The sequence below is a fragment of the Hylobates moloch genome, unplaced genomic scaffold, assembly GCF_009828535.3.
Source record: "Hylobates moloch isolate HMO894 unplaced genomic scaffold, HMol_V3 SCAFFOLD_7, whole genome shotgun sequence".
Classification (NCBI taxonomy): Eukaryota; Metazoa; Chordata; class Mammalia; order Primates; family Hylobatidae; genus Hylobates; species Hylobates moloch.
The window spans coordinates 83,436,546-83,452,109 of NW_026652282.1; the positions used below are offsets into that span (position 1 = coordinate 83,436,546).

The 15,564-nt window shown below is 40.1% G+C and overlaps 1 protein-coding gene across 4 annotated transcripts; it reads right to left on the reverse strand.

Annotated features, from left to right (window-relative positions):
• Window positions 1-3,679: 3,679 nt before the first annotated feature.
• TSPAN6 (tetraspanin 6) lies at window positions 3,680-11,986 on the reverse strand. 4 transcript variants are annotated; one of them, XM_032757261.2, is made up of 8 exons: window positions 11,770-11,986; window positions 10,540-10,728; window positions 10,165-10,239; window positions 8,903-9,001; window positions 8,378-8,512; window positions 7,518-7,601; window positions 5,765-5,872; window positions 3,680-4,996 (listed from the first exon to the last, which is right to left on the reverse strand). In XM_032757261.2, exons 2-7 carry the CDS (start codon window positions 10,549-10,551, stop codon window positions 5,804-5,806), a joined length of 474 nt encoding a protein of 157 aa, XP_032613152.1. In that variant the 5' UTR covers window positions 10,552-10,728; window positions 11,770-11,986; the 3' UTR covers window positions 3,680-4,996; window positions 5,765-5,803. The 4 variants fall into 4 exon arrangements, with proteins under 4 accessions (XP_032613152.1, XP_032613150.1, XP_058297681.1 ...); XM_032757259.2 differs by lacking the exon at window positions 11,770-11,986 and adding an exon at window positions 11,585-11,755; XM_058441698.1 differs by lacking the exon at window positions 11,770-11,986 and adding an exon at window positions 11,170-11,183.
• Between the last annotated feature and the right edge of the window lie 3,578 nt (window positions 11,987-15,564).

The following is a 15,564-nucleotide window of genomic DNA, read 5'->3' on the forward strand; positions in this document are numbered from 1 at the left end:
GAGACGGGGTTTCTCCATGTTGGTCAGGCTAGTCTTGAACTCCCGACCTCAGGTGATCCGCCTGCCTTGGGCTCTCAAAGTGCTGGGATTACAGGCATGAGCCACCGGGCCCGCCCTTATCTGCCACTTTCCTGCTGAGGAAGTACATGGCCTTTCTGGACAGGAAAATGTGTGCAGAATCTCTTACGCTGTACCCTAGGTTGCCCTGTGTACATAATGTAGCTACTTTACCTTTCTAGTCATGATTCTGAGTAATTGTCTACCCTGCTATATATGCTGTATATCGCCATTGGTGAATTGTCTATATCCAGGCAAGTGCCATGTCAGTTTGATTTGCTTTGTGGACATTGCTAATAGGTTTGTGTTTTCCCAGAAAAAAAGTGGTGAGAAACTTCGGCTGGAAGAAACAAGAGCCCAACCAACTCACCACTTCATTTTTTTTAATGAAAATTTTGAGGATATGGTAATGAGAACACCATCAGATGAAGCATGACAATCCCAAAGAACTGATGTGCACCTGATAAATGCTTGTGGTTAGAACAGCTGACCCATTTTCCCCAGTTTCCATAAGCCATGTCATCCCTGGTTAAAGAGCCAGGTAGGCCAATGTCAAATAAGTACTTACTCTTCATGTGCTAGACGTTATAGGAGGAATATTTTAAAATGTTTAAGTGTTCGGAATGCTACTACACTTTTAGGTATTGGAGAGGGGTAGAAATATAAGCAAGCTGCTATGACCAACACACAACTAAAGTGCATGTCCCAAGAATAAGAGGTTAGGCCTGATGATCATGTACTTTAATTCCTCAAGGTAAGGTCAGCATAATCTAAGAGCAAAAAGCCAAATATAAGCCCTTGGGGTCAGCCACACTTGAAAAGGAGGAGGAAATTCAAACAACAAAGTAAACTAGAAAGAGCAGTAAAAGGGAAGAAAATCAGGATGTTACACAGTCAAAACAAAAAAAGAAAAATATTTTTAGTGGTACCAAATGCAACAAAGAATTCAAGAAAGAGAAGCAGCAAAAAGCAATTTGACCAGGAGGAAGTTAGCTGTGGTTTCCGAGGTTAAGTGGTTTCTGACTGGGCAGGTGGTTTCTATTATATAAATGGTGGCTTATATAGAATGAGATGTTGAGATCATCTTATTTCACACAGAACATTAAAGGACCATTATAATTAGACTCACTCATTCGTTCATTTATTCCATTAGCATTTACTGTGTTCTTACAAGTGCCTGATGCTACTAAGCTCCATGGGGTCAGGGTACCTAATAGAAAAACCATAATTAAATCATAATGGCTTCTCTCTCACAAGCAATCTAGGTGAAGTTTTAAAGCGATGACTTAAAAATGAAAGTCTTATTTCCTTATAGCTGTTTCAGTTTATATATTCATTTCTGACACACTAGCCTTTTGTTTTCCTTTTTAAATTAGTAAGGTTTGGTTTGCCACATCACAAAGTTTCAACCTAGCAAAGTAGCAAACTTAAAAAAAAATCAAATCTCAAAGTATCTTATATATGCTGTGAGGAAAAGCAGAAATGGCATTAATATCTTAGGTTAATTTTTTTTCCTGCAAACACAAACAAAAACCCTCACAGAATAGTCCAAAGGAACCAAAGTTTACTGTTTCATGAGAAAATGCATATATTGTTTTGTGTCTCTTTTTTATTTTATTTATTTTATGTTATGTTATTTTATTTTATTTTATTTTTTTGAGACGGGAGTCTTGCTCTGTCACCCAGGCGGGAGTGCAGTGGTGTGATCTCGGCTCGCTGAAAACTCCGTCTCCTGGGTTCATGCCATTCTCCTGCCTCAGCCTCCCGAGTAGCTGGGACTACAGGCGCCCGCCACCATACCTGGCTAAGTTTTTGTATTTTTAGTAGAGACGGGGTTTCACCGTATTAGCCAGGATGGTCTCGATCTCCTGACCTCGTGATCCACCTGCCTCAGCCTCCCAAAATGCTGGGATTACAGGCGTGAGCCACCGCGCCCGGCCCTGTGTTTCATATTTTAACAGGTCTGTTTGGGTGCATCACCAACTTGGATTCTGACAGGAGGTTGAAAACACCAAGTCTCAAAGATTCTTTTGTGAGCTCTGAGGAAAACCAGAAATGGTATTTATACCTTGTATTAGGTATTTATTTCCACAAAAGTTTGATGCTTACAACATAAACCCGACAACCCACCTGGAATAGGCCATGGAAATCTAACAAGCTCTTCACACTTAAGATATACCTAGAGATCTCTGCTTCTCAAAATGGCACCTTGCAGTGAGCAACCTGGTGCCTGGAAATAAGGCAACCCACATCAATTTTGGGACATCAAAAACGAATTATTTTTAACATGGATATATAGTGAAGTAAAATGTAAAATTCTCCAGATTTCTATAAAACAGAACTTAAAAGCTCAAAACCCCCAGCCTGTGCCGCTAAGAGAAACTCACTCCCTCTGCCATTAGGATTGTCACCATGGAAATGAGCAGATCTACTGCCTCCAGTGGAAACTGGATCTCTCTCTCCAATCTGGTGATCCCTCTTTCTAACCAGCTAGTCTAATTAGCAAACTATTAAAGACACGTGAACTTTCCTTTGTACCAGTTATCATCAGGTGAAATGTTTCCTCATTACTTTCAGAATTAAGTATACAATTCAGTATGCACATGCACACATCAGCTATAAGGGCGCTTTCTAACTGGCTATCCAAAATAAACCCATCTTAAAAATAAACAAACCAATCCACCTGAAGAGTGATGTGTGGTGTTTTTCCTCTTTCTGCATTCTATATTTTAATTTTCTATAATTTTTCCTTTTTAATAATGAGGGAAAACTTTTTTTTTTTGAGATGGAGTTTCACTCTTATCGCCCAGGCTGGAGTGCAGTAGTGCGATCTCGGCTCACTGCAACCTCTGACTCCCGGATTCAAGTGATTCTCCTGCCTCAGTCTCCCAAGTAGCTGGGATTACAGGTGCTTGCCACCACACCCAGCTAATTTTTGCATTTTTAGTAGAGACGGTGTTTTACCATGTTGGCCAGGCTGGTCTAGAACTCCTGACCTCAGGTGATCCGCCCGCCTCAGCCTCTCAAAGTGCTGGGATTACAGATGTGAGCCACCATGCCCGGCTGAGGGAAAACTTTTTTAAAAACTATAATATAACCTTAAAACATTCTTCAAAACCACTGCAGTGAAAAATATGTATTTGAGAATTGCTAATAATCCTTTAAATATTTGCTTCTTTAATCTCAGTAGCCAAAAATCTGATTTGCTGTACTTGAGTCACTATTTTTCAACTTAATTTTCTTATCACCTTATCTTATGTCAAAAGTCACACATCAAATGTTCTGATGGAGAATATCCTTTTTCTGCAATAACTCCAAGCATTTTAAAACACATACTCAAAATTCATGATTATTTAACTAGTAGTTTTTGCCCAGGTTTTTTTCTAACTGTAACTGACTCCCCCTTACCATCAATTCAAGGACTGTGGCAATCAGACTAGACAGGTTCTACTAATGGATGTATAAAGAGACTCAAAACCAAAGAAATAATTCCCTGACTTCAACTCAAATTTTAGTAATTATTATTTTCCTTATTAATTTCCCTATTATCCTGAAGATACAGGTTACATCCCTCCCTGTACAACTTTTTTAATGCAAACTATACAATCAAAAAAGTCTGATCTCTAGGAGAACACTAATCATATGCTACTTTATAACATGGAATATAATTTTTTTCACAGAGAAGAGTTTTTTTTAATATTTGCACTTTAAGATTTTTTTGTTTACATTAAGTTCTGGGATACATGTGCAGAATGTGCAAGTTTGTTACATAGGTATACATGTGCCATGGTGGTTTGCTGCACCTATGGGAACAGTTTTTTTTAAACAAAAACATTATTTTTTTAATACAGAGTTAAGGCCGCAGGCTTATATTTCACATCTAAAAACAGTACTCTGAGTAGAAATGTAGGGCTTAGCTTTCTCAGTGGAAAACAACAACCATCCCAGATTTTCTACAAGTTAATTTAAACACGGTCTTTTTAGAGGAAAACAGTATTTATTGTATAAGAGTTATACTTATTAATCAAAGGCACAAACGAAAACTAAGACTTAAAGTTGACCATAATATTGACAAGCCATATCAACCTGGTACCAGCTAAATTTAATGAAGATAAGTTCCACTGCATTCCTAAGGAAAATACAATAATTCCGACACCATTTAATAATTAGAAACTTTCAAATAAGAGGGAAAGTATGAACATCATAATAAATGCCTCAATTTGGAGGCAAAGAAATGTAAGTTGTGTGCTGAAACCTGATGTATCACAGAACATCAGTAGTCCCTTTCAGTCTTGGATGCCTTAGACCCAAGGCCTTAGACTGTTATCACCATCTGGCAACCCTGATGAGGGATGCCATCTATTGACTGACTGAAATTAAATTACACAATGTGACTCTCTGCCTGTCAGCAGAACAGAGAGTCATAAAACATTTTAACTTCTTGGTGCAAATTATACAATCAAACCAGATAACCTTGACTGGGAAGGAGCCAGTTCAGAGAGGCCAATTTTCTATCACACTACATCAATAGCAAAGTCAGAGGACTCAATTTTCCATCTTGTAACACTACATCAAAATAGCAAATTCACAGTGCCTTCCAAAGGCCCCCTACTAAGAAAAATAACAGTCAAGAGGAACACAGTATTACTTCATTTACAATTTACTAGCTCTTCCAGTGTTTCAGAGGGATACAGGGTTTCAACGATCTAACATGAATGGGACAGAAGGTGGACTTAGAACATAGCAAACATACATCTTGATTGAATCAGCCCGTTGCGAGCACAGATCTTGATTGAATCAGCCTATTGGTGTAGTTTTAGGTCTACATACATCTTGATTGAATCAACCTACTGGTGTAGTTTTTTGGTCTATCAGTAAGTAGTGTCGTCAGTTCTCCAGCCAGGCAACTTTCTAATTCAGAGGGGGGACTCTAAATGTCCTAAAATTAAAGAAAAAAAGTTAATGTACTTGTTACCCAAATTTCAACATCTGTATTTGCTTACATACATTCTAATCTATTCCTGCTAATGAAGACCTTCCTATGTGTTCCTAGTCAGTGGCTCAAGTAAAACGCAAAATGTGCCCTACGGATCAATTCAGCCAACAACAGTTCTCACAATATTTTACCAAATACTAACGCCATCGAAACACACATCTTCCCAAAATCTGGTTCCTTATTAGACCAGATGAGTTTACGGTTTTAACGATAGCCCACCAAAAACATCTTTCTACCAAGAAAGCCACACTCTCAACGACTGATTAAGATTGTGGTAAATGAAAACTAGGAAAAGGACTAAGGAAAATGTCAATATTGGTGAGGAGCAGAGTGCACCTGCCAGGGAACCTCACAAATAAAGTCATTATTGGGATTCTTTGTTTCTCCTCTCTCTAGGCCGAAAAATGTTAGAAAAGGGACCACTTATGATCTTTAGGCTGACATGTGTATGTAAATATATAAACCCACACAGGGAGTCTTCTGTTGCATAACTGTAGAGAGCATGCATAGATAAGCTGTAGCTAAGTCATTACTTTCTGACCATGCCCTGTGTATAGAGACCTAACCTGCCTAAACAGGGCTTACATAGCACCAGCTAGATTTAAATATACTACTAGACAAGATGTTCTTGGCAAACTTAGTCCACGCATCACATACACAGGCTAGAATAAATATCAACACTAACAGAGCTGAGGACCAAAATGAACGCACCTTAAAGGTAGACAGGAATAGGCCCGCAGATACATTGGGTTACACTATCTCATACTGGTTATTTGTTATGGCACGAGAGAGGCAGTAGGCGAGAAAGATTCCAATCAGCTAGAAATAAAATAGGAACAAAATTAAATACATACACAAAAGAGCTTGAAGACCTCAGACTATATTCTCCTCTCACTTGTAATTCGCTTGTAATTTTCGTCCTTGAGTTTTTCTAGAGTTATGTTTAATACTCTGCACCATCTAGATCACATTCAAAGAATGTAAGTGAAGTTTTATTGCCACTATGACCCAGAATTTCACAACTCTCACCAAAGGAAAATCCAGCAAACTGTCACTCAAGGAAAATTCAGTCAGGAGTTTTGGAGAAACTTTTCTTACTCTCATTTCCCAGAAAAAACAAAGACATGGTTTTCAATAAGTATCTTAACAAGTGAAATCTCCATCAATGAGGGTACAGATTTTCCTGGAAAGATCCAGAACAATGCTACAATAATGAAAATGTTCTAGAATCCCTGTACTGTCCGATATAGTAGGCAGCAGCCACATGGCTACTAAGTATTTCAAATCTCCAGCAAACTGAGGTTTTAATTTTATTTAATAATTTATAACAATTCAAAGGTGGCTAGTGGCTACTGCATTAGCATAGATTTAGATATAGCTTTGCTTGCTACTTAAAAAATACATTAAGACTAAACTTGAATTAGTCTTATTTCCAGTGTTTGATATAAAAAAAAAAATCGTTCAGAGCCACAAAACAAACTTCATGCTACAGTGGGAAACACAACTTGGGAAACACAATTTGATCTACAATGTGGAATCAACCCCAAACAACTGGTGCATAATGAATGTGGGGGTGGCATCATCTAAATTTTAATCTAAATTTTAATAGGTTGGAACTTTAATAGGTATGCAACTCATCAGGCAGTTGCAGCCCAGAAAAGATCCTAATAACATTTTAGAATCTTGACTGACTGCAGAGAGAACCAAGGCTCCTATCTAATGTTTTGTTTCATGAACTATGTTACTGGAAAGTTGCCATAACTAAGAGGGCACTGAGTCTTTCCACAGTTAACTGCTTTCAAAAGATATGTACTGCTACAAGTTAATTCTAAATCTTACTTTTTTTCTTCTTTTTTTAAAATTATACTTTAAGTCCTGGGATACATGTGCAGAACGTGCAGGTTTGTTACATAGGTATACACGTGCCATGGTGGTTTGCTGCACCCATCAACCCATCATCTACATTAGGTATTTCTCCTAAATAAAGTATTTTTATACTGTGACCAGTAACTGAGAGTTTTGTGAAAATGCGACTTCCCTAAAAATGTCCTCACTATCCAGTCCCCTGAAGCAAAAACTTATAAGCCTTAAAAGTGAAAATCTTGCTGCATGCAGTGGCTCAAGCCTGTAATCCCAGCACTTTGGGAGGCCGAGGGCAGATCACTTGAGGTCAGGTGTTCGAGATCAGTCTGGCCAACATGGTGAAACCCCATCTCTACTAAAAATACAAAAAAATTAGCCAGGCATGGTGGCGCACACCTGTAATTCTAGCTATTCAGGAGGCTGAGGTGGGAGAATCATTTGAACCCAGGAAGTGGAGGTTGCAAGGAGCTGAGATGGCGCCACTGCATTCCAGCCTGGGCAACCAAGCAAGACTCCATCTCAAAAAAAAAAAAAGTGAAAATCTTCTAGCTTACACCTACAAGAGGGATGAAATATTTCCTAAGTAACTACAAAGACTTACTTGGAAGCAAGCAACTCCAAAGGAAATTCCTGCAACGACTCCCATTTCTGACTCTATAATGGTCATCACCTTTATAAAACAACCCTAATGGGGGGAAAAAAACAAAGATTAAATACAGCACAAGCAGTCTGTGCTTTTCTTTATGGTAATAAATACTTTGATCACATAACTCTGCAGAAAGATATATTTATGGTAATAAATACTTTGATCATACACCTCTGCAGAAAGATGTATGTATCATAGCCTTTGATTGTCATTTTATTGAAATCTACTCTCTTCCATATGTTCTCAACAGAACAAATAAATATTCCCAACTATTTCCACCTTCTGGATTATATATTTAAAAGTGTTACTTCACGTGAACCCAGGAGTTCAAGGCTCCAGTGAGCTATGATCACACCACTGCACTTCAGACTGGGTGACAGGAGAGACACTGTCTTTAAAAAAAATACTAAATAATAAATAAAAAAATGTTACTTGCTGGCTGTCTGAACTCAATTCCTACCCGTTTAAAATTAAAAATGGCCGGGTGAGTGGTCAGCCTGTAATCCAGATTTGGAGGCCAAGTCAGGTGGATCACAAGGTCGATTGAGACCATCCTGGTAACATGGTGAAACCTGTTTTTAGCCAGGCGTGGTGGTGGGCACCTGTAGTCCCAGCTACTCAGGAGGCTGAGGCAGGAGAATGACGTGAACCCAGGAGGTGGAGCCTGCAGTGAGCCGAGATCACGCCACTGCACTCCAGCCTGGGCGACAGAGCCAGACTCTGTCTCAAAAAAAAAAAATTAAAAACTGGGTCAATTTTGCATTCAGTTAAGTCTTCAAATATTGTCAAATAGAAAGTTTGAAAAGGCACCTTACTTCATTGTTTACTTTGTCTGCATCTCTCTGTGGAGTACAATCTTCAAGTTTACAGCAACTCTTAGGAAATCCTTTTTCTGAGTAATAATTAGTATCTGTCCAATCTCTATAATCGGTGACACCACAACAATGCAACTGAAAAACCCAACAAAAGCATTTAGTTTATATTACAACTTTGTAGTCAAACATTTAACCTAATATCCTCTATTGCAATTTGTGCTCAAAACATTTACTAATCTCAATGATCTCTCTCCTGAACTGATTCAAGAGATGAGCACTGGGTCCTTGATTAGCACCATGCATGACAGTTTTGTATTGGCCTTACTTTCCTGCTATAGTTGGTACTAACTGTACCTGGACTATGATGTAAGTGGGGAAGGAAGAGAACAGGTGCACATGTGAGGAAAATGAAACACGTCACACTTCTTTCCCCTACAAGTGGATAACATCTAGTAGCCAGACTCTACTCTTTTCTCTGAGGCAACAGGGAATGTGTTTCCCCTCTAGGTAGTGGTTACCACTTACCGTATTTTGGATCTTGTCTACTGCATGGCTTCTATAATCTCCTGTAGAGTTATACTGCTTCAAAGCCTTCTCATAATTATTCTTAAAGCTATTCTTAATCTATAGCAAAGAAACACAATGTCAGTAAGAAAATCCTCTAGAAAGTTCTTCTGGTTTCAGGTCAAATAAGTTCTCGAATCTGACCAATGGTCATATCTTTGACAGCAGCAACATGTATGGTAATTAACTTCCATGGTACAATCCTGTCCTCTAAGGGATATAGGTTAGCTGAGGGGGCTACTAAGCAAAACATTAAAATATATGATGAGAACCACTACAAGTTCAAAGTGCTGTGGGAATATATATTTATCTGAGTGGCAATGCAGTATTGCTGTATTCTGCAGCCTGCTTATTTTTCTCTACTTTAAACTGAGTACAAATTCGATGCCCATGGAATCTGTAAGCTACAAAACCCTACTTTGGGAGGCTGTGCTATCACTTTATAAGAACTCTCATTAATGAGCCTTTGCTACTCACCGAATGATATCTGAACAACCCCAAGTGTACCTGTTTTCTAATTCAATATTAAACTTCTTTTTTTGAGATGGAGTCTTGCTCTGTCACCCAGGCTGGAGTGCAGTGGCGTGATCTCGGCTCACTGCAAGCTCCACCTCCCAGGTTCATGCCATTCTCCTGCCTCAGCCTCCCGAGTAGCTGGGACTACAGGCGCCCGCCACCACGCCCGGCTAATTTTTTCCCTTTTTTTTTTTTTTTTTTTGTATTTTTAGTAGAGACAGAGTTTCACCGTGTTAGCCAGGATGGTCTCGATCTCCTGACCTCGTGATCCGCCCACCGTGGCCTCCCAAAGTGTTGGGATTACAGGCGTGAGCCACCGCACCCGGCCCAATATTAAACTTTTGATGATTTGCATTATGTATATCCAATCTTTTCAAAATGCAAGGCATAAGAAGGTTATCAATTTTGTGCTTTGAATATTTTCCTATCAGTAAAGTTATAAATTGTACTATCTCCGTTTTAATAGGTATTTACACACACAAAAATGACAGGGAATATAAGTAAGTAATTTTCTTCTGGTGACTATCAGTCTTTACAATTTTCTAAATTTTCTTTTAAATTAGAAGTGGACCAGAATTTTTACAAGAAGGCCATTATTGTCAGCTACAGGTTTAAATACAGAGGTCTGACTCTTCTACTTAAATAAATCCATTTTTATCTCTCAGAGGATAAATGTAACATGTTAAGCTTCCCTAATTCAGGCTTACCTCATGTCTGAAAACAAATCCTACGATGGCAGCGACCAGTTCGACCAAAAAAATGAGAGTCAGAAACATTGCATACTGCAGATAAGAAAGAAAGTCCAAGTCAGCATAAATAAGATATAGCACAGCTGCAAAGGGAGTCAAAGAAAAAATAATGGTCGTCTTCTCATTAGTTCATCATGTTTTCATTGAAAAGGACAGGGAAAATAACATGTCTATTTTGAAAGTGGAAACTGGCAGCTGAACTGTTACTTGATAAGTTTTCATAAGGAACAGGAAAAATTGTAAAGTGCCATGGCCAGTTCCAAGAAAGGAATTCTATAACATATAAAACTTTTCTAAAACCGAGAATCAATTCTAATGAAAACAAGGACTCACCAGTTTTAGCATCCATGCAGAAGCTCGGCAGGTAGCAAAACAACCAAAGGTGCCCAAAAGAATAATGACGGTACCAGTAGCAATGAGCACGAAGGGGACATTGGTGGCCTTCTCATTTAAAAGAGAAAAGTAATTCTCCAGGCTCACCTTGCCCCAAATGCCTACTGCAAGAAGGATAACGCCAGTGATCTATGTGGGAATTCAGAGAATACAAACAGTTACGCACTCTGTACAGCAGCATCTTCAAATCACAACGCATGAGGTATTTAAGGCACAATAGGTGTGATATGCTGGGATATGGCAGACAAGGGGGAAGAGTAGAAGGGGTTAGGAGGGGATCTGCACACAAGAGCAGGCTGTGGACCAGGTATCTTATCAAAATTCTTAAAATTCATCTTTTTGTGTGTAAACACAAGCTCATGGCATATTTGCCCTAGGGATCAAAACTTCCTTCACTATCTTACTCCAACCTCAGGAAGAAAACCTTGAAGGGGAAAAAAATGTGATTTTATGAGTTCCAGAAACTTCCCCCGTCCTCTCCAGTTAGGGATGAGCACAGGGTACAAAGGACTGGTACACAAAACCAAGCCGAAGGATAGACTGGCAGGAGTGGAGGCATACCATACTTACCTGCGAAACACTCCTCTCTTATGAAGCAGTGAAAAGAAAGACACTATTATGCAAGTGAGCCCTCAAAGGGGCCAGGCAAGCCTTGCTTGCCTCTGCAAAGGTCCAGGGTCACCGTCTGCGTGCTCTGGGGGCTTAAGGCCCCACCTCGCCTCCGTATCGAACTCGAACGCTGGTACGTCTGGGTCCCAGCTCAGCCTGTCGGCTGCCTTCGTCCCGCACTCCGACCCCAGCGCCGGCGAGATGCCTGAGCTCTTTGCTCGGGGCCAGTCACTGGTCGCCGGCGTCGGGGTCCCAGGCGCGATGGCCGCCCAAACCCCACACCATTCCCGACCTGAGCTCCCGCCGCTCAGGGTCACACCCCCCACACCTAAAAGCCCGGGATCCCCTGCCAGCCCCAGGCGCCTTCGTCTCTCACCCAGAAAATAAAAGTGTAGATTAGTAGGACGCTCTTGAAACAAGTAATGACTGGTTTAGTCTGCAGTCTCCGAGACGGGGACGCCATGACTAGCCCGAGACCCTGCACCACCGCACCGGGCGATCGGAACACAGAGAGCGAGACGCGGAGTCCCCGAGTCTCCCCGGAAACTGCCGAAAACTTACGAGCGTCCACAACTGAGAAGGGCCGGAAACACTGTACAATTTTGTAGAGGGTAAAGTACGGGAAGCTGTCCGGACAGTGGCAACAATTTCAGAGCGCCCCCTGCCGAAGGTTACCGAAAACTATATACAAAGGTTCTAGCGTCGGAAATTTCATAGGTCTTCAAGTGGAGCTTTCTTCATTGTTTTTTTTCTATCCTAAGGAATCTTTCCCGCCCCCCACCCGTCCCCTCTCCTTATAACTTCACCATATTGTTTCTATCACCAGCAGAGCCCGCAGCGCTCTGAGATTGGGCCTCCCTGGCCCCCGGTGCCCTAGAGAGAAGGAAAAGAATGAAGAGGTTAAAAGCGACCTAAGAAAATACATGGGAAAATACCCACAAGAAATATATTTGCAAAAAGAAAGCGGATTGCAAAGCAATACATACAGTCACGTGTGCTTAGACAAAAACCGAAAGGAACAGTGAAATTTACCTCTGGTGGAATTTAGGCTGATTTTTTTCTCACGTGTGTGCTTTTCAATTTGTGAACATTGTTTTATGGGTTAGGAAGGGGAGATATGAATGGAGGAAAATAATCACCACTTGTTGAAAGAATTTCTAAGCTAGGTATTAAAGATAATAATGACTTTAGAATTTCCCTGCAGGACTTTGCAAAACCCCAGTATTCCTCTCCTCTTTTATCCCCTAAGTAATTGGAAAGTTGAAGGAAAGTAGTTTTACATAATAGTGAAATGTAAGTTCAGCTATTCGCTGTAAACTTTTAAAAAGAGAGAGTGCAATGGAAAATCCCTGGTGAGTGTGACCTCCTCTTAAATGTTAAAACAGAAAGGCACTGTACATTCCAGCCACCTGGTTTTTCCCATCAAAACCCAGCTGATTACAGAGAGATTAAAACCTAATGTTATATATTGTGAACATTATTGGTCTATGTTGTTACAGCACAGGAGGTGCGTTAGGGTCTGATTTCTCAACTAAAGCGTCAGCTCTTTGAGGGCAGAGACTGAGTGTTAAGTGAGTATGTGTTATCTCTAGAGGAATGGGGTTAGAAGGCTATATCAGTTCCCTATGCAATCCAACCCTTCATCATTGACACAAGCTTAATATCACAAGTGGCTATTTATTGCCATTGCAAAAAGACCTGCATTTGTGGAGGAGAGATGAATACTCAAACTTTTCTGCTTGAAACGTTGCTTTAAACATACACCTCAGGACCAGAACACAGGAAAGTTCCATTGACTTGGTCACACAGAGCTTCCCTGTGCTTCGAATATTGACCTAGGACCAGTTCCTATAACATCTTGCCAGACGTCTGAGGTGCAAGGCAGCAACTATTGGAAAATTAATTATTGCACTGCCAGGCTTTATACTAAAATTTTTACTAAAATTTTTATGGCCTAATACACAAATACATGGAGAGAATGGATAAATGATACATCTACCTACACCTTCAAACACTTTGAGGTAAAGTCATTAGGAAATAGCAAATATTCAACATGGTGGAGGGGGGTGTCTAAGTATATGCAAAGATTTCTCCCTAGGCTAAATGACCCCAACCGAAGAGTTCTTATACTAAAAACAAGGATCAAGGGAAGTCTTGATAACTTCTTGTCATTTTAAAGAGAAGTTTCTCTGAAACTTAGATTTGTACTATGTACTGGAAGGGATTTACAATGTGAGCCCAAGAGCAAAGAAATATGTCTGTAGCTGAAGAAAAAACAAAATAGCAAAGCAAAAGCCACATCTTATTTCCAAGAATGTGTTGACTTTCCTCCTCTCCCTTCCTCTACCACTCACAACGCTGCTTTGTTTGAATAACACTTGGTGCCAAATTAAACCAAATGCTGACATGGAAATTCATATTCCTGTGGCTACAACACCTTGCACCATTGCCTCCTACTTTGCTACACCCACTTCCATCTCCCCACCCCCACAATGCCACCAAACCCAGAAATTCAATTTAGTTCAAACCTAGGCCTGGGTCTGGGTACAAACCCAGACCAAAGAGGCATCTAATCCCATTTAAGGCAATTTAAGAAGTATTTCCCTAGGCCATTAGATAAATGTATTCTTTAAAGTATTAATAATGACTGTGATAATGAGCATTGACTATATACCAACCACTATTGCTAAGAGCTTGATACACATTACCTCATATGCACACATCACAAGAACCCTATTATGAGGTTGACACACCTAGCACCTTCATTTTACAGATGAAGAAACAGGTTGAAAGAGGCTAAGTAAGCTGCCTAGGACTAAACCTGGGCAACTTCTGTGTCTTTCATCAGAAATGAGGCCCACTTTGTGATGAAACATAGCTGCTGTTGTACACCCAGCTGCCTCTGCCCAGAGTAACCTGAGTAAAGACTGCTGTTGCACAGACATTTAACCAAAAACAAGGACTCCTCGGAGCCTCTGAAGCTTAAGAACCTCAATGATTGCCCCAATTCTGCCTTACACTTGGGGTTTTTTGGTTGAGTTTGGCTTTCGCCTTCACTCCAATAGCCCAACCACCTAGGAAGTAACCCTACCTGCCCCAGAATGGTAAGGCAGAGAGTTCAGTACTTTTTCTTGTTCAACCTCTTAATTTCTCCCTCTTTCTGAGCACAGAAACACAATTTGATGCCAACAATGTAGGAAAAAAGGAAAATATTTTAACTATTGTTACTGCTTGTTTTACGTGGAACATTTAGTAGTCCCCCTTCCCAATTAACTTCCTGTAACCTTCAAGATTAGGTGTAAATGTTTTTCATTGCTAGGCATCAGGCAAGGGAAATGACATAACAAGGGCTCACTGTTAAGTCAGACCTCCCTTGTGCCACCTCCAACCTCCCTCCATCCCTACCAAGCCCCTCATGCCAATACAATCTCAACTGATTTCCTACTGCTTTTCCAATGTGAATTTTCTGCTGTACACCAGGTCGGTATAATCAACCCCCCAAATAGACAAGTCCTATTCCCTAGTCCCTGCTCACCCTCAACTTCACTCATACTTTCTGCTTCTACTGAATATCCAGCTCAATCCCAACTCAGTAAAAAGCCCCTCCTCCCTCACCTCTTTCTCTAACACCATAACTGTCTTAACTACACACTCACTCCCATTAACCCAGCCCTTTAGTCAATTACTGCAATATCTGCTTTGCATTTCTGCTTACCTATTCTATGTCCTACCGTCTAGATGTTCAGAAACTACTGAAGAGCTAGTGTGGCAGGGCCCCTATGCCCCCTTTTATACTCTCCTCAGTACCCTAGGACATAATGCCCAATTGATGAGTTCATTTTCTGCTCGGCCAATCCCTGTTGAGCTGATTGCTCTGAGGTCATAACTGGTCTCTGGGAGCAACCACATAGTAATTACTCAGGATTGATTGCTGAAATTAAATAAAAAATTAAATGTCTAAGCCATCCCAGTATCACACTATAATAAAACAGAAAAAATTAAATTGAGTACCTGGATAATGTCTTGGGACATTCCTACTCTCTCTCTTAGGAACCACTAAAATAATAATAATAATAATAAACTGTATCGCTGAGAGTACATCTTATCTCTTATTCACATAATAACTTTACCATTTTCATTTTCTAATCCCTTTTCTAGCGTCCCTTCAATTACCTTTGGCTAAGTGCCTATCATAGAATTTAAAGGCACATCCTACTTATTTTCTTAGTATCTCATATTTTATGTTACAGCCATCAGATACCTCATTATTTAAACAGTTAATTCATATGTACAGTTTTAAAAATCCATTTCGTTAATGGAATATCTCTTTATTTCTGTTGTCTCTTGTGCATTCCC